Genomic DNA, 19,764 nt, shown 5'->3' on the forward strand with positions numbered 1-19,764 from the left:
GATTGGGGATTAGGGGATGTTTTGGAGCTCTGTTGTCGAAGCGGCCTCCCTCTTGTCCCATCTGCCATCTCTTTCCACATCTTTCACTGTTTTTTTTTTCCCTCTGATTTGTGCCTTCACGGCTCCTTAGCTGTGTTTCATCTGGCCCTGAAACATTTGTCATACCTCTCTTTTGAATGGTTTCCTCCCATCTGCTCAGGTTTTTACGTGCCAAATTTCCCCCGTCCTTCCCTTCTCCCTGTTTTGTTGTTTAGTTTTGTTTTGTTTCAGTTTTTTTTTTTTCCTCTCGCTCTAACCTCGTCTTGTTGTCTCTGTGTCAGGATAAACTCTCAGAGGAAGTGCAGAAACAGCACGATGGCCCCAAAGAGAATGGCTCCCCAATGGCGACTCAAGCGGAGCTGGACCCCAGGCTGCCGGCAAATGCCGATCCTGATGCCAGCCAAGCAGAAGAGGACAAAGACAAAACCAAGCTCCTTCTGGAGCGCCTCAAGACCCTGGAGGTACTCCTGTTTTTTCTGTCGGTCTTTGCTGCCTTTCCCTTTCTCTCCCCTCTCTACCTCTTTCCTGCTTTGTTCTCCTTCATTGCTGCCTCTTCTTTTTTTTCTTCACATGCACACTTTGCAGCCACCCCTGGCTATGCTTTGTGGCCAGCCCGTCTGCCAGTTGTCAAAGTCCTTGCTCAGTCGTGTCTGAAAGCATGACAGCTCATCAAATTCTCCGGTCTTCTTCATTTGGAGAGCAAAGTCATCCTGTGATAGTCAGTGCAGGGGCCTCGGGCTGTGCTCCAGCTTTGGTTTGTTTTACTCCGCGCCCGGGGATTTGATCTGCACCCTGCCCCAAACAGCAGCCGAGGCGGCCACAGCAATCCATGCGTGTCGTTTTTTTCCTATTGAAGCCACTGGACACATCTCACATCGCTTCAGCAATTAAAGGCTTCAGACTTAATTAAATTAGGCCTCCAGTAGCCTTACTGACGTATTCTTCTGTTGCTCCGCATGGCTTCTTGACGTTGATGTGCCGGACGGAAAGTCACATCGAGTGTTTGCCTTATCTCAAAACATGTACATTTGGTCAGACAATTGGTAAAACAGAGGTTATCCTGCCAGTATCCGCAGTAGATGACAGAATCCAACGTCGAGCTAAAACCCGAAACAAAGCTGTATGAATTCAGAATCATCCAAGTCTTTCCGTGCACACACGAAAGAAAGAACATCCACATCAGGTTGCGATGAAAAAAGTAAAAAGAACACAAGTCCCTAGGATGTATTCTGTCTCCATTGCCAGCATCACTGACAGAAAATAGACCTTAATTACAGCAAAGTGGGACATAATTGCCTGTTGCAGCTCAGCTGTAAGTTATCTACAGAGACTGGCCGAAAGTACGGCCAACGTGTCCCAGTGATCCATCTGATGAAGCACATTACCAAAACATTACGTCCTAAATGGCTTTATCAAAAGTTATCCGCCATTTTCTTCCATTCCGCTGTGTGGGTGATGGATGCACCGCCAGCTAAAGCAGCAAGAACAAGGCAGGGGCAATACATCACTGCCCCGCGTTGTGCACGAACTCCACTGACACTAAGTAAGCACTGCCCAGCTCTTATTCCTCCAGCTCAGCTGATACCGTTCGTTAACTAGGCAGGCACATGCTGCTTGTAACTGAACTTTAGATGAATAGTCCAATATTTCAGGAGAAATATTGGTTGCGAATGCTAAAATTACCTGTGTGTACAGGTGCAGTGTACAGTTTTTAGTAGCATGCATCGTTATGAGCATTTAGTGGTACGGCCTAAATGATTATTGATAGAAAATCATGCATTCAATCTAAAAGCTCTGACAAGGACAATTTTTTGGTGAGTGCTCATCAACAATAGGAGACAAATTGGGCTTTTGGCAAGAAGAAGATGCAGCATTTGGGAGCTGAAGTAACAGCTACTTTTGTCGAGTGTTGGTGGAAGCTAACAGAGCTAAAATTATAAGGTGAATATTGGACAAATATTATCAGGCAGACGAAACTATAATTCTAAATGAAAGAATTGTATTGTTCCATGACAGCCGTGTGCGTCACTTTGAACCGTTTTGCGACAGCAGCGTTTGGCTTGTTTTATTCCCTAGAGCATCATTTACAAACATGTATGTGCACGTGCATGGTGTCGGACAGTCAGTAATACTGACAAGCTTCTTATACATCGGGTCATTTGCCACAAATTCCCCTCTGTCTCGGTTTTAGAGACAACAGGGAGTCAATTTCTTTCCTCTTCAGTTCACTACAACTTCCACAAGCTTTGAAACCTCCGGAGTGACATAATCCAAGCTTTCTTTCCTTGTGCCCACTCATATCTGTCTGTGTCTGCATTACATTGCTCACTGTCAGGTCTCAGACAGGCGGCATAGGGAAGACAAGGAAACAATCTGTCCAAACTATCTTTTTTTTTATAGTGTTAGCCAACTTTATGTCAAGGGTTTTTATCTAAATAGCTATAGAACGTTAATAGAAAAAAAGCATTGCAGTAAATTGGCTGCATTCGAAAGATCTAATGCAAGTTATTAAAAGCGGTGACCTTTGTTTGCCTGAAGTGAAAACGGTATTTCCTCTTGACTTTTATGCAGTTCGTAACAGGAGTATGGTTGCCAGTCACTTATTATAAATAAAGGAACTTCCCTTATAACAATGATATGCAATAAACAATATTTATTTATAACTAAGCCAATAGAAACACAGGAACTTCTTAATTGGGTTATTCATCACGTCTGCGCGTGCAACAGTGTTCTTAAGCTTTAATTAGCCAGGCTTTCTTTGTAGATGGAAAACTTTGAAAATGCTTTCAATTGTAATTATGTTCCCCGTGTTCTCATGAAATTGAATAGAAATTGGTAATTTCTAGTAAAGGGCAGCAGGCCAGCTGACAGTTCCTAACACGGCGCCTGCCTCGGACAAATTGGAAACTCCTGGAGAGATCAATAGGGTGCCGCCTCATCGATCGGCAAGTGGAGGAGATATTCTTATTAGGTCCACGCTCCAAATGGCCGGCAGCCGCCCCAAAGTTCAGCATCATAACTTCCATCCCCTTGACCTTTTTTCTCTTTGGTTCTTTGTGAATTTTTTTTATCGGCCATCTTAGTTCTGCGTTGACATATGACCTTTAGCGAAGCAAGTCTCCTCTTAGCGTCAGCTCAGCTTGATTGCAACCTCTGTCTCCTTCACTGAGGTCCTGTGCTGCGCTCGACGCTCACCGTGTCTGCGTGTTGTTTGCAGGAGCGGAACTCTGCCTTGGCCCTGGAAAACGAGAGCCAGCGGGACCAGTACGAGCGCTGTCTGGATGAGGTGAGTGTGCACGACATGTTTATCCTGCTTCACTCCAAGGTGCGTTCAAAGGGTGTTGTGCAACTCGCCAGATGTCGCACTTACACGTGTTTGTTGCACTTGTTTTGACTCCATATGAACATGATTAGTAGCATTGTGAACCTCAAGATTAGGGTTTTAATGAGGGCCTGCATGGTTCACCGTGTTCCCCACAGGCTGGCAATTTACTTGAACCGCAGCAGGAGAGAGGTGGGGGTTGAAAACGTTGATTTAAACAATTAGTTTAGAAAGCGGTCGCATTTTTCATCATTTTTCACGAACTTGATCACTCATCTCACTTCATTAAAGAAGAAGCGTCTATTTTTCAGCTAAGCTTAAGCTCCCTGAAGTCCAAATTATTAAAAAAAAGAAAAAAAAAACAGGATGTGAGTTATTTTTCAAGCTTTTTACACTTTTCTGTTCAGTCAAGAGGCCTTTAATGTCACGAGGTTTTTAGTTGAAATGCGAGACGCGGTCTTCATGCAGGTATATTGCTCAGAACATCTTATGTGCCACCATCATAAATATATTCAATGCTCAGTGTTTGTGCTCAGTATTAATGTTGTAATAAACAGTCGAAAATGGGAGCTATTAAATGTCCTTAACCTGATGTGAACCGGTGTTGCTGAAGCAATAGTTTACATAACAATGGTACTTCTGTGGCCTCTGGTTATTTATGAGAGCTTGGTAAGTGCTGTTTAGGAAGCCACATGAGGGGAATAAACCAGCGCTGCTCTCGGCCGTGCCCGCCTGCTGAATCACTCCACGAAGGGGGAGAGGGACACTGCTACAGAGAAGTATGTCCAGCAGGGACAAGTTGTCCAATTTGTCCTGGAACCAACAGGCTCAGCAGACTGAGCGGATCTGCTGCTGGAGGGTGGGCAATGAAGGAGTAAAGGATAGAGGGAGGGTGAGGAGGAGGAGGAAGATTGAAAGGGAGCGATAAAAGGGGGGAGAGGGAGGGAGGGGGAAGAATTGTGTGATATATCTGTTTGCATCCTCTGCGGACTGAATTTGTGGTAGATTTGTCTTATTTCCGCTTCCTTGCTCCTACCAAGATGGCTCAACTTTACTTTGTTGTGTTTACTGTGGAGGTTATGCGGAGGCAGGGCGTCTTTAATGATGGAGGCTGTGTGCCACTGCACAGAGCAACAGTGGAAAGCCCAAAGTTTGCTTTGCAACAGATGGGGCGATATTTTTTTTATGTCAGACCAGCTGCCTGTTGAAATTTTAGTGTAGGCAAACTCATTTAATTACGCGCATCAAACAGTCACTGATAGAGTTCAAACTCTCTGTCCACGACCACTAAGTCAGGTTTTGTTTTACAGGGCCGCTAGAAGTGGCGGCTGCGGAAGCAGGGCTCATTTCACCGTATTTACTCCCATCGCTGCCATTCAATAAACGACAATGAGTGCACTCAAAAGATCCAATGTGGCTTCACGCGGTATTAATGAGCAATCAATGAGCGGTAATCGGAGCCACTCCTCCGTTGGCGCTGTGCAGGCGAGTGTGAGCCGCTGTGAGACCGAGGCCTAGTCACAACAGCACTTAAAACTGCGAACACCTCTGTTCCCACAACAGCCCACCGCTGTCAATAATGGGAGATATCAGCTATATATTGCAGCATTGTGTTCATTTAAGCTCATGGTAATTTATCTTATGCGTAAATTGGCTGAGGAAGTCCTGCAAAGTGCAGCGTTGGCAGCGCGGCGTCTACAGAGGCCTACGCGGGATCACACAGGGTCAGGACTTTATTACTGTGCCACGACAGCCGAATTGCTTTTTAATGATGCCTCTATCTTTCTGTTTTCTTGTTTTTTTTTTTTGCAGGTTGCCAATCAAGTTGTGCAGGCGCTTCTCACACAGAAGGTTTGTCAAATTTGTTCCCATGGAAACAAATGTGCTTCTCATCTTGGAGATCACTCTTAAAAGCAGTTCCTTTATTGACTGAAGCAATAAAATCATCAGATTATTGATGCAATGACAACAGTGACATATATATATATATATATATATATATATATATATATATATATATATATATGTGTGTGTGTGTGTATATATATATATATATATATATATATATATATATATATATATATATATATATATATATATATATATATATATATATATATATATATATATATATATATATATATATATATATATATATATATATATATATATATATATATATATATATATATATATATGTGATCTTTCTACTTGTTAATTTTTTACAAAGTTGCCACAACTTTTTTTTCTGAACCCAGGATCTGAGAGAGGAATGTCTGAAGCTGCGAACCAGAGTTTTTGACCTCGAGCAGCAGAACCGGGCGCTGAGTGTTTTATTCCAGCAGAAGATCAAACCCGCCTCAGACCTGCTTCTGCAGGTAGGCATCACACTCAGGTGTTCACACCTTCGTCGTGATTAGAACTACTGAAATTCAGGATTCACAAAGCTTTCACAAAGTTATATATCCTGGATAGTTTGTACTTTAAACGATGCTAAACCACACTGCACTGCTAGACCTAAGATATTACATATTGTTGGGGGTTTAGTTGCTGTAATATCTTCACTGCTCGGAGTTGTAAACCTTCTTGCAAACTCTGTTCTGCCCTCTGAGCTGGTTTCTAAAGTAAGCAGCAGCTCCCTTTGTAAAGAAGTCAGTGCTTATTCTCATCAATTTCAAATAGTTTTTCATTTGGGTCGTTATTAAAGCGTTCAGGGTCTCAGCTGCAGACGGAACTTACTGTGACGGGGAATACACTTTCATGATAGTGTTGGTCGTGCAACACGGACCTGTCTGGGGTTGTATGTGTTTCCTTTGTGTTCTCAGGTTCAGGTCCCGTGCATGTTCTGAGCGCAAATTAACAAAAGCAATATTATCTAGAAATATCATCCGGAACCGCCAAAATCATGCAATAACCCACATACCTTAAATGACTTTCTGACTTCTCGGGAAAGTTTTCCGCACTAAAACTCTAATTCGCTACATGGCAGCATACTACATATCTCTGTAAACTGTATATTTGAACCAGCAACAATCCAGCCTTTTTTTTCTGCAACCATTAGACAGCAACCACTGCACTTATATCCTCCACAAACCCTATATTCACACCTCTGAAGTGCCTGGAAATTGCCTCAGTTCATCTTGTTGGTCCCTTGGTAAACATCAATTGACTGAAAAGCGTCTGTGTGTGCATTCCGGCTAGATTTTTAAGGTGTAATTATGAAACTGACAAACCTGCCAATACATACTTTACCTATCTATTGTCCGCTGTGATATAACATTGCAAGGCACTTAGGTCAGTTTGGAAAGTAGCATTTCATATAATTTTCACAAATTGCAGACGAGCTTCCCTGCTGTCAATATGAAAATAGCGAGATGCCAAAAAAAAGACAGAAAAGAAGCTGTCAGTCCGTCTAGACACGAAGGGAAGAGAGACAGAGGAGAGACGAAAAGAGATGAGGCAAGCAAGGTTAGATAAGGGGGAAGGACAGACTGGTGAAAATGGTGAGAGATGAGATAGCTGGGAGACACCACGACGGCGAGGAGGTAGAAGTGAAAAACTAAGGGCACGATAGGAAGCGGCAGAAATGGAGTAAATCGAAAGAGGAAAAAGAGATAATATGGCTCCGGGTGTGTGGTGTAAAGATCTGTCAGTTTCAGCTACTTCCAGCAGCATTATTGGACAGGCAGGAATGTGCGGAGTAAAACTGAAAAGGCTTGAGGAGGGATATTGATGATGCCGCTGTGGGGACCAAAGAGGTGCAATCTAGCTGGAGATGTGAATTAAGGTGCTTGGAAATACGATACAACTGTATTACAGCCGCATTCAGTGGAGTCTGTGCAAGATGTGTTGTTGTTTTTTTCCCCCTTTGCAGTGTGATTCAGCTGAAAACACAAAAAATAAAAGACACAAATGCAACGGTGAAATGATGTATCAGTTGGTAATGAGGCCGAAAGATGATAAATCATGCAATGTTTGAACGTTGCAGATGAGCGTGTGTGGGCAAAAAAAAATACAATGAGTCATCCTCTGTTCGTGCGTCCATGTGCTGAAACATCTCAGCGGTGAATTAGCAGCAGTCTTTAATTGTGTGGGTTTTACCCCTGTAAAGGTATTGCTCGTTATTTAATAATGACATTTTCACCGCTAGTGATTCATTGTTACTCGTAATGCAATCAAAGATCTCTGCATCAGTGAATGTTTTATGAGCTCTACGGTCACGTGGGAGGGCTGTTAAAAATATCTGCAAGGGATTCTATCTGTCCAACTAGTTATTAAATCCTTTTTAATTAAGTGTACTAACATTTTTATTTTTAAAAAAAACTTTTTTTTACTACTTTTACATGTTTGTTAAGTAAGTGTTTGTAAAGTAATTAGCTGATGTTTGTTTGTTTTGTTCGCTACAATCGGCTCCATAGCATCAGTCGGCTTCAGTGTAATAGTTTGTGCTAAGCTAACACTAGCGGCTGACTTTTTATAGAACTGTTGAGTGGTATAGCCATTAACTAAACCATATGACAATGACCAGGCTGAGATTTCATTCTTTTCTCGCTCGGAGCCTGAAGCCAACAGGGGCTTATTCACACATCTGAGTGTACTGTTTCCCATGTACCCCCCGGACCTTTTGCTTATCGGTAATTAAATGTTCTGCGGTTCCCTGCGGGGACCTTGAGTTGCTCTGATAAAGAACCATAATGCATTGATGGTGACTGCACCAGTCACTGCCCTCAGCTGAATTGGTTTGTTTTAAAAAAAAAAAAAAAAAAAAAAAAAAAAAAAATGAAATGCATTTATTTGAGGGAAAAAAAAAAAAAAAGTCAGACACAAACCTAAAAAAATGACGGTCGTTTTCTCAACCCATGCACCGTTTGAAAGCCGAGGGAAAATAACTGGTGTGCAGTCCCATCCACGTATGCTGCTTATCAAATATGACAGGCGAGTGGCAATTGAGACGCCCATTACTGGGACAAATGCCTGGCGTCTCCTAAGCTTCCGTCAGGCCCCAAGGACACAGCACGAACTCCATGACCTCATTACTGCCCATGGAATTTTGCAGTTTAGATGGTCATGCATGCTGCTGCTGGAAGGGAAAAAAAAAATTGCAAATTTAAACAAACGACTGCGTTTGAGCTATGGCTTGTCTGAGCCTCTGTCTCATTTTCTGGGGCTGTGTGTAGCTACATAGCACTGGCTAAAAAAGGCTTTTGTGATGAGTTAGTCGTATAGATCAGACCACGCAGGTGAGCATACGTGGGTGTGTCGCAAGAAGGTTAGTCCAGTCCAGCAGCGGGTGCCAATACTGACGCATCTTTTTTTGGAAGCTGCCTATTGCTGCTATTCTGAGCAATTTATTATCTTGACCAGCGTCAAGCTAAAAGCAAAGAACAAAAGCAGGAAGATTGTACTTTTTCTGCAATAGGACACACAAAACATCTTAATCATTGGAGACGTTAAAAGGCCAACATTAGCATGATGTATGATCTAATGGTTGCATGATATATCACACAATAAACCTCACATAAACCTCCAAAATTTCAAGAAGTATCCACCCAGCCTTATCTTCTAGCGTTTCCCTCAACTATCTTCAGTCGTGACCCCGTGACACTATTGACTGAATCCTTGATGAGGATGCTGAGGAGGTGAAACTCAGCACCCTCTGATAAGATCAGAGCCTCCTGTGACACCTCAGCCACTCCCATCCCATGTGGACCGCGGGCAGGCCCAGGGATGCAGCAGCAGAGCGGCACAAATTTTAACTTTATGACTCTAACACTGGGGTGAGATGCCATTGGGAACTTTGAGTAAAACTACAATTTTTAATTGTAATTAAATTAATAATTTAGCTAAGAATTTTTAAAAATACAAGAGAGAAATTACAGTTTCTAAACCTTTAAACCAAATCAAACCAGTTTGCAAAAGGCACCGCACACCAATGCAAGGATATTTTTTACATTTTGAAATCTATCTACGTTTTGAAAAACACTGCAAGTGCGCATTGATCTGTTTCCATGGCACCATGACCACCGTCTCTCTCTGAAAGCTTATTCACAATCTCACATTAATAGAGAAAGAAGCTTTTTGCTTTGGATGTTTTTGCTCAGAGTCGGAGAAAAAAAAACAAAAAAAAAACGTAGGATGGTTGTGTTTTGGCCACAGGCGTAGTGATGCAGGTTGTTTGTTCTTGGGAGACAAAAGAAGCAGTTAAGTTTTGGTATCATTAAGAGCTGTTTTCTTTCTTTTTCGCCATCAGTGTGTTCAGAGGACATTTTTCACAGCCCACAAAAAAGAAAGTCAATACAACGTGTCAGCAAAGAGTTTTGCAGAATGCCGTGAAATTGAGGTTTTTATTTTAAAATGTTTATGGCATTGATGGAAAATTAGAGCTGTTGGTTTACCGAGCTGAGTTTTCCATTTGCTGAAGGTGACTTTTACTTTTATATCACGCAATTTTCTTGATTGGTGTCTTTCGGCCGCAGGTGCACAGCACGAGAAGTGTATTTCATTTTAAGGGCGAAAACGAACTTGCTATAACTAACTTTTATCACATTACTGCGCAGGGCAATGCAATAGTTTTCATTAGTTTTTGCCTTGGCAGGAAATGCAGCATATGATCAAGTGTTTTGTTCCAGCGTATCTCCAGTTTAAGTTAATTTGAGCACAGGGACCCAGAGTAATTAAGTTCTGAGATTAATGTGTGGAAATGTATTTGGTTTTGTATCCATTCCTCTTAAGCACAAGAGTTAAATAACAGAGGCTGCGGACCAGCATATGAAAAAAAAAAAAAAAAATTAAAGGAATCCCTTACTCCCTGATGCAATTATTTCCTATTCACATTAGTTTGATGACATTAATGACTTTGAGCAGAGGCTATGAATCTGGGCTCTGCATGGCTCCAGTGGAGGGAATCTGATCTGCACTATAGCAAAATATTGCTCTGCCTCAGTGTACGGTGCAGTTTTATGGGATTTTTGGAAAACAAAAAAACAATCAAAAAATATTTTCAAGTTGTTATTTAAAATTGAATGGATTTTTGTTGTGTAATTAAAACGATTTGAGTAGTTAAACGATCGCCGGGTAGTAAAATAAAATGAATAAAGATGCATCATGTAAAAGGTTCCCTACCGTTTATGCTGCTTCACAAATCATACACCGAGGTTATTGTAATATTTTAGGTTCAGTGATGTCAAAATTCACACTTTTGTTCTTTCTTCGGCCTTTTAGAAACTTCACTCTCGGATCATGGATCTGTCCACGGCCGACTTGCTTCTCGAGCCAGAGAGAAGCAAGGCCTTCTTGCTTACCAGGACTGCAGACTCTCCCTCCAACGTAAGTCTAGTGGAAAACCTGCAGAAGGATGTGTGTGTTTGTTTTTTTGTCTATATAATTCAGCCAGGTATCATAACTGCACTCCCGCCCCTTTCAAGAAATCATTACAAGATATTAAAATACAGACCCACCAATCTGAAGCCGTGACCCCTCTCCTGCTCTCGGCAGGAAGAGCTGGCAGTATCACTTGGCACTAAGAGGAATAAATCCTTGTCATATTACCAGAAATGCATCGATTGAGACCTGCAGTCAGTAAAAATGACTCCATAGGACACTGTGGTACATTAGTCATCTTATGTATTATGCATTAAGCACTGAAGATGAGTTTGCTTCATTCTTTTCCCCTTTTCCCCCTCAGAGAATGCTACCTGATAAACTCAAATGTGGGCTGAGAGGGTGAAAGAAGAGCAAGCAGATTAAATAATAATACCCCCATTGTGAATTATGAACCTTCTAGTTCCGCATATCTTTAAATAGTGGCACATATATGAATAAACAGAAAGTTGAATATATTCTATATTTGGTCTTGACCTCGTCAAAATTTCTTCTGGTTTTATAATTTATTTGCATAGTGAAATTCAGTAAGAACCTAACTGGAGAAACATCTGCTGTGCTGTGGTGCCTGCACATAAAACTTTGATCGATTTTTGGGTTTTGTTTTTTTTTGTTTTTTTTTTTTCTACTTTGCAAAGTACATTGCCTTAGCAGTTAGAGAAACTTTGCCTGAATATCTGTATGGTCTGTCAAGCTTTTCCTCAATATCTTTCATCACAGAATTAACAGCAAGGTAGCAATTAGATATGCATTGCTACCCAGCAACTTGGACATCAAACACTCTCGATGCTTACTAACAGCAGCTAAAGAAAAGGCTGCACACATTGAGGAAGGAGTATATCGGAATGAATGCACGTGTACGTTTTTCCCTCGTTATGAATGTGTTACAGCCGTGCGACCTTGCTCGCACTGGGCATCTCTGAAATCTCCACTCAACCGTGTCCAGTAAATGATGCTGCGCACGTTATTCCACCATAATGTCACGTCTCTCTCTACTCTCTGTCTCACAGGAGGCTCAGTTGAACGGAAAGGCCGGTCTCCCCGTGGCCAAATGTCTGAGCCAGCTTAGTCTGACAGTGGCAGCACCTGCATACCCACGCAGCAGCTGCAGCAGCAGCGAGTTGTCTCTGTCAAGTGCGTGCAGTGAATTCTCCAGCGGCTCGTACACGTGGAACGATGGACGCTCCTGTGGGAAAATGGTAAACCTTTCTACTCTGTAAACCCTGACACCAGCTCCACAAAACGGTAGCTCTTTAAGATCCCTGTTAGGAGGCCCTTAAGAACTGTTAGGATTTTTATTGAGACTTTGGAGACTCTTATTAATCCCTCGTTTTAATATAAGGCCATGCTGATAACTCCAAGGAGAGGTTAAACGCCTCCTTGGAAATTTTAGAACAAAATATTTTTAAAAATAGCTTTTCAGCAGTTTAAAATAAAAACATGTGGCTTCAACATTTATGAGCGCGCCACGACCAATAGCTGGGCAAAAGTGGGATTTTCATTGCCTCTTCAAGTCAAAACCTTTTTAAAGGTAATTCTAGTAGTGAACACGAAGCACATACTTCAGTATAATTTGTGAGATTAACACACTCTTTGTTTTTGTTCTGTAGTCGTCTCTGACATGGGAGAAAAGGCTGAGTTTGGGTTCGTCAGCCCCGAGTAATATCTGTGCCCCCCCGGAGGAGCAGCTGCCCACAAGGCGCAAGGAGAGCCACATATTAGAGGGACTGAGAAAACTCCAGAGGAGGAAACACAGGAGCTCTTCGTGTTCATCCAAAGTCTCCAAGTCTGGCTACAAAGACTGCATGAACTCAAATGAGGGAATCTACTCCCTGGGTATAAAGAGCAGCAGTAAAGGGGTGTCCAAACCTACCCATGTCAGCAGAACTCCAGCTGCTGGGCGCAGGAAGTTCTCTTATGATTCTGATGATGCCGATGATGAATTGGCACATTCCAGTCATGGAGATAACATCCCCACCAAGGACAGCTGGGTTTATTGTAAGAGACGCTCACACAGCATCTCAGAAAGTTTATGTAGCTGGGAGGGGATTCAGGACAGTGGAGGTGGAGGTGATGTTAGCTCAGATCCTGTGGCTACCAAACACCCAGCTGGCTATGACTCTAAAGAGCGCCCTGAGAAACTCTTGAGCTTCATCAACAGTTTTCTCCCAGAGGCGGGGCAGACATCAGCTTTTACCAAGCCATCCAAACTGCACACCCCCCCTACTGACCCCACAGGTCCCAATCACCTGTCCGATCTGGATGATCCGAAGGGACTTAACTCTGAGTTTAGTGACATTCGAACGTCCTCACGCCAGCCCCCAGAGCAAGCCGAGAGGGACTCCAAGAGGCTGTCAAGGGACGCCGCCAAGCTGCTTGCAGAACACTGCTTGCGAAGGGATCAGGGACGCACCCAGTCTGCAGATGGGAGGCCCCGGCCATTCAGCCTAATTAAGGAACCCCAGGGGGCCAAATGTACTCAGTCTGAGGAGAGCATTTTGGCTATTTTTGATGCCGAAGGAGAGCCTATTGAACTTTGTGCAGAGACGCTTGCAGCAGCCACTCAAGGTAGTAAAATAGGTACAGAATACACTGGGTCAGCACCCCAGGAGAGGCCAACGAGGCAAAAGTCAGCAAATGCACGAAACTACGCCATTCTTGAATCCCCAGAAAAGCCGTCTGAGTATCAGATTAGGATTAACAAAACAAGCAGCAGCAAGGAAGGCAGCGCGGAGAGGCTGTCAATGCAGCTGACTCCACAGAGGAAACTAATCAAACCGCCAAACAGCAGAGCTAATAGAGGACATTCTATTCCTCCCATGAATGATTGTGCTGCTCCCAAATCCAGTGGTTCAAAGATACCTGGTCTAAACAAACCTTTAGCATCCCCACTGAGATTGTCAAAGTGCTCGACCGTTGAACCAAGTAACAGCGGAAACTCTGCATCCTCTGGTCAGGAAAAATACCCCTCCTCTCCCACAGTTAAAATGTCCAGGTTCATCAAGGCTCCGGGAATCTGCTCACAGAGCCCAAAGGCAGTAAACTCCAAGCTCCCCAGCAAGGCAGAATCCAGTAAGGGTTCCTCTTCCAATTCACCCCACCTCTCAAGGAGACACCTGGAGCATGCTGACAATGGCGAACAGCCGACTAGAGACAAACACTGTGAAACCAGCAAAAATAAACTCAGGTCCCCTTCTCCTCCCCCTCCCCCAGGCCGCACCACCTCTTTACTTATCAGACCAAATTACGAAGGGTCACCTCAGGCACATAAAACGGCGGTGGCTCAACCATCCACGCCAACCACTATGAGGGGACCTCCCCCAAGTTACCACACCTCACTTTTACCAAATATGCAAAGTACACTACCCATCAAGGATAAAGACTGTTTAGACTTGGACGCAGGCTACGGGACTGCACTTGCACCTCAAAAACTGGTTGATAAAACCAGTCAGCACCTTCAAAAGTCCCCTGCTGTGACTCAGACACCTACTAAAGGCACTTCCAAGCAGATGATCACAAAAGACTACCTCCCTTCTGCCAACTCAGGGTGTGCTCCAGAACCTGAAAATGCACCTAAAAGCTCAAAGAATGTCCCTCCTCCCTACAGTGCCCTCAGAGGCTCCTCACTCCAGAACTCATTTGCAAACAAGAGGGGAACGACAAACGAAATTGTCCATCAGACAGGGCAGAAGACCTCAATTAGTTTGCCTCTATCGCCTCAGGACACCACTCAAGGTAAAACAGAGCCACAAAGTGGTAAAACTGTAGTTAGCCCACCCAGCTCAGCTATGATGTCCCCCAGCTCAGTGGAAAAAGCCTCAAAGACTCGCATCCCGATGGGATTCAAAGCATTTTTAAAATCTCCCCCTAGCCACAAAAATAGCCCTTCTATACCAGGCAAGCAAGAGAAAGATCATATCAACTCAGTCTCCAAGGAGACTGTGACTTCGAATGCTTCTACCCAATGTGACAGCTTGCAGTCAGTGTACAGTATTGATTCACCGCCCAAGATGTCCGTTACAGAGGGTAAAGGTGAGGCCCAGTGTAGGTTATTGGAAGAGGAAGTACACACTGCTGAACTACCAGAGGAGGGGGATGGTTGCGATAAGAGGAAAAGGAGTAGTCAACTCTTTTCTAGATCCATATCTGTTACTACTAAACCTCATCTAAAGCCGGCCTTGGGGATGAATGGAGCCAAAGCCCGTAGCCAGAGTTTCAGCACCCATTACATAGAAAAACCTAACGTTAATGCTCTAGATGGACCGGGCAAAATTAGAACGCAGATCATCACCAACTCAGCAGAAAGGGGGAGCTCTCTGTCGAGACAGAGTTCCTTGGAGGTACCCAGCGTTGGTTTAGCTGAGAGCCCTGTCCACTCCCCTAGGACCAGGCTTAGCCACTATGGAGGCATGACAGGATCATATAGTCACAATATCCTCCCTGAGAGAACCTCGAAATCAGGCCTAAAAGGAGAGGGCACAGTGAAGGGGGAGACGGTCACCTCACCTTCTCAAAAAGTGGTGCGAAGCTTACCGATCAGCGATAGGTCTGGTATGAACGACATCCGCAGGCCAACAAAAGTTGCCTCTCATCCACAGTTTCAGCCTCCATCCTCTTGTGTCTATAACACGGAAAACCCAGCACGAGAGACAGGAGGCATAGCAACCACAGCTAATGAGCCAGACTTCAGCAGTGAAACCCAGACAGGCTCACCAAACAAAACCCCAGATGCAGAGGAGAAAAAAATCAGCCCCACAGCCTGCACTATTGAAGAGAAGGTGATGATGGGAATCGAAGAAAATGTGCAGAAATGTCAAGAACAGGAGAAGGTCGCTGCCTGCGAGGCCAAACAGAAGACAGGCCCCTCTCTGGCAAACTGGTTTGGCCTCCGTAAGAGCAAACTCCCAGCCATGAGTGGAAAGAAAGCCGATTCCCCCAGGGGAAAGGAGGAGAAGAAGGAGCTGAAGATCGGATCAGTTCTTGGTGGCAAACAGATAAAGTCTGACAAGAAGAAAGATAAGAAGAAAAATGATAACCAGCAGAGAGACAGTCAGGAGGTGCAGAATCTGTCTGAAATGAACAACAAGCTGAGCTCCATCATGGACCATTGCAACAATCAGATGGGTCAGATTGCCAGCCAGATCCAGTGTACGACAGCCTTTATCAGCAAAGACCAGTTTGTCAAAGAGCTTCTTGGCAGGTGGGTAACGCAACATTCTTGTCATTAGAGAAAATCAAGAATGATTTTTCCTTAATTTATTGCGCGCTCTGCTGACTGTTTCTTGTCGCCGAGCCTTCTCAGAGTTGGCGTCTTGTCAAGTGAGCGGACACTTGAAAACAAATTGGCTGTTGCATTAAATTAAACATGAGTCATTACTGCATTAAACCCGTGTGTTCAGAGGAACTGATAAACAAACAGCACAAACAGCAGCTGTCGGTTTGAGTTATGAGTCTGCTTCGGTGAGCACAGGCAGTTCTTGGACACACAATCCAGACACATAGTCAGCAGCACTCAAGGTAGAGTCTCTCTCAAGGAAGGCTCCACACCTCATAGCCCTCACATCATCGATTTGCCACTTTAAATCACAGCCACACAGATTTTTGTCCCGCACATACTTGCGAACAATCACATGGGGGGGGGGAGCACTTCATAGAGGTTGTTGAGATGGCATTTCGGTGTGTGCCCGTTGCTGTTTGAGTGTACATAACAATTCAATTTATCAGCAGTCTCCCTTTGCGCCCGCTAAACTGATAAAAGGGGAAGTCGGCGCACAGATGTAAAAACAGATCAATTCTCATTTTCCTCGCAGGACTGCACTGAAGAGCAACTCCGTGGCCGCATCGCCCCCTGCGATCTCCATACCCAAGAAGCATAGCGAAATGAAGGGGAGCGTGGAGATCTGCGCCGATACTGCTGTAAGTGAGCAAACACGCCGCCATAACACAGTAGAAACTCCACTGACTTCATCATAGCGGAGTCTGTGTGCAGCTCAGATTGTTGGGCTCTAACTGTGTTCGGACGGGCTGCTGCCACTCACACGTTCATGCATATTCCCACAGGTTTTCACACTTGTACAGTATGTACATGTTCACAAACACATCCTCAACACCGCCGCCTCTTCAGCATCATATCCCCCGAGGGCTTGGTATTGATTCACATTGTGTTCTCGCTCGGCCTACAATTCATTGCCTACTTTTTTTTTTTTTTTTATTGTTATTATCCACCTTGGTTGATGTTGTTGTTTTCAAGGCTTCATCTCATACAGAGACACCCATCGGACCATGCATGTAATACGAGCTCAAATTAGGCCTCTCAGCAGCCGCGATTCTTTCAATCCTATCACTGCGCTCTGTAAGCAAAAGGCTAAAATCGTGACCTTCTTCGGTGCCTGTCAGTCAGACAAAAAAAAAAATTAAAAAAAAGGCGATGAAGAGGCTGAGTGCCTGAGAAAGCCTAGGAAAAAAAAAAAAACCTATGAAAAAGAAAGTAAAAGCAGCGAGCTGAATTGAGGACGAGAACGAAAAAAAAACTGAGTTCGCTGCATAATGTAAGAAATTTAATCCAGATGATGTGGAATTTTGATAGCATGGAGGAGCCCCTTATCGCAGGCACTCAATTTGACAAAAGGCCATTTAATACCGTGCTCTAAGCCTTTCCTCTATCTCCTCCCCGCAGAAATACAACAAAAGACTGACACTTTTTGACCTACAAGCTTCTCTCGCACCCTTTTTAAAATAACACAATTAAAGTGAAGCAGAAAAGTGGGACAATTACCCTAATTGTGAACAGAACTTTGAACATATTTCACCATGCCAGGTGCTCGTCTGTTCATTTGGAAATATGCGAATCTGTACGTCCTGTGACTAATGTTATTCTTCTGCAAACTGCCACCAAAGGAAGCTTTATACATGAATACGTCGTCCACTACGTCGCAGTATATAATGTCATTTGCACGCTATAGTACACTTGCTTCTAATGTCTCGGCTGCCTTTTTAGGTTTGTGCCTCTAACATGCTTTATTTGTTCACCTTGCAGACTCTTATAATGACTCATAAGATCCACCTGCGGGCAGAAAATGAAGAGGGACACATCCCAGACTCAGCTTGCCAAGACCACATGATAGGTAACATTACCGTATTTGTGACGGTCCCTAAAGAAAGATTTCACCAAAAAACTCCTCACGTGGAAATCCTGAATTCCAAGTCTGGCATTTAAAACTAACTGCTAGCAGTAGTCATAGTTGAAATATTTCACAAACATAATATCCTTGATTTCAGTTATCTAGTGTGAAATATTCCGCTTCTTTCACGTTGCCCAAATGTTCATGGTATCTAAGTTGCTGAGCGTTTACCTCATCCAGTACAGTTTCTTTTTTTTTTTTAAGCGGCTTCTGAAAACCTGTCACTAACCATCACGAATCAGCCAGTGCAACAGAGCATTAACACATTTTATAGCTGTGATTTCCTGATGTGATTGACAACTCAGTTCCTTCGCCAACCGATTCTCCTCGCCGCCAGACTTGCCATTACTGTGGGGAATTCGCAGCAGCGGCAAACACCGTGTCAAACCATCTAGTCAGGTGATTGATGTGCAACCGGGTGATGTTTCACAATGCCTGAGCAGCTAAGGAAGTGAAAAAATAGGATGCATCTAACTGTGAGACGGGACGATGATTGTTATTATTGCAGTGTAACAAATTTATATTGTAGTATGCAATTCAGCACGGGGGGGTGAAAGGGTGTAACTTCTGTTTACTGGATGTGGAGCATTCGATAAAACCCGTCTCCGTGATCCATCCCAAAAGTCTTAAAGACAGACTTTTTTGCAGCACCATGGCCCGTGTATTTAAATGAGCTGAAACAGATGCTTTTTGTGACAAATACATTTGCCATGTTGTCAGTGTTTCCAAACTGTTCCAGTGTACGAAGCCACATTTTGAAAGTAAATTGTTGTAATTCTTGTCTTCTAAGGCCTACAAGCCTTTGCACAGTCCTTCACGTGTTATGAACAAGCTGCAAAACGTTCTGAAGTCAGTGATCGATTAGCAAGCTCCGAAACATTTGCAGACTCATATCTGATGTATTTGAAGAATGTATTTTTACTTTACATTACTAATTAGAACTGTCCATAAACGTTGTTTAATGTATTGTAGGTTTGTGTTCACAAGATTTGGATCACAGCATCCATATGGACTGTTGGTGGAAATAACCTAGGATCCAGCAATTAATCAAATAATTTCAAGAAACACTTGGCTCGAGCTATTTTAAACGAACCCTTGAAGGGTCAGGGCTGTATGCCAAAAAAAAAAAAAACGTTTAATTGTTTCTGTATTCTGATTAACAAGCTGGCTTTTTAATATTCTGCCAACTAAGCACTTCCACACTCTCCGAATTAAATATTTCATAAAGGCTTCGGCTGTGGCTGCTCAGTGCTCTTCAGCTCCCCTTTAATGTCACTCCTTTCCAAAGTGCAGCGTTCACAGGCTCGATGCCAGACAAACACATCAATCATACAACGATTCATATCCAGCTTTATGATGGTTTATGATGCAAGCAGCTCCAGAGATATCCGTGCTCGAATTATGATCGTGGACTTCACCCTACGCTGGTCAGTTATTGTAAATTAGAAAAACCTCCCTTGAGGCAGTATTTTTTTCTTGTTAAGGGACAATAAATAACATTTTGTCTTGCCCATAGCCCAGAATGACCTCAATATATCTGTCTGGATTTGATGGTACTGATGATCAGCACCAGTGATTCCGCGATTACTTCACTGAGTCCTGTCCAGTTTGGGGATATTTAATAAGCAACAAGCTGCAAAACGATTTTGAAACCTTGGACTTACAAGCAAATACTTTATTGGAGTTGTTTTGATTTTTTTTTTTTAATTACTTACCCAGGACTGATAGTGCTATAGTTGTGAGCGATGACACCATCTTGGTATCAGAGTGAAAGCATCGAAAAAAGGAACTTTCACTCTCAAACCCCGGAGATTGTGTACAGAACGGATAGAGAGCTTTTAA

The 19,764-nt window shown here is 43.3% G+C and overlaps 1 protein-coding gene across 9 annotated transcripts in view; it reads left to right on the plus strand.

The window, feature by feature from the left end:
- Window positions 1-19,764, plus strand: part of LOC137125361 (nck-associated protein 5-like) — a 116,434-nt gene that overhangs the window by 84,012 nt on the left and 12,658 nt on the right. For 8 of the 9 annotated variants that reach the window (XM_067500720.1, XM_067500711.1, XM_067500712.1 and 5 more), the window contains 9 exons: window positions 321-500; window positions 3,257-3,325; window positions 5,174-5,212; window positions 5,620-5,739; window positions 10,583-10,687; window positions 11,752-11,940; window positions 12,352-15,941; window positions 16,552-16,657; window positions 17,778-17,865. In XM_067500720.1, coding sequence (XP_067356821.1) covers window positions 321-500; window positions 3,257-3,325; window positions 5,174-5,212; window positions 5,620-5,739; window positions 10,583-10,687; window positions 11,752-11,940; window positions 12,352-15,941; window positions 16,552-16,657; window positions 17,778-17,865 — 4,486 coding nt within the window. The remainder of the gene's footprint in view (window positions 1-320; window positions 501-3,256; window positions 3,326-5,173; window positions 5,213-5,619; window positions 5,740-10,582; window positions 10,688-11,751; window positions 11,941-12,351; window positions 15,942-16,551; window positions 16,658-17,777; window positions 17,866-19,764) is intronic. The other variant, XM_067500713.1, reaches the window with a different exon arrangement.

Source organism: Channa argus, chromosome 4, assembly GCF_033026475.1.
Source record: "Channa argus isolate prfri chromosome 4, Channa argus male v1.0, whole genome shotgun sequence".
NCBI classification, from domain to species: Eukaryota; Metazoa; Chordata; class Actinopteri; order Anabantiformes; family Channidae; genus Channa; species Channa argus.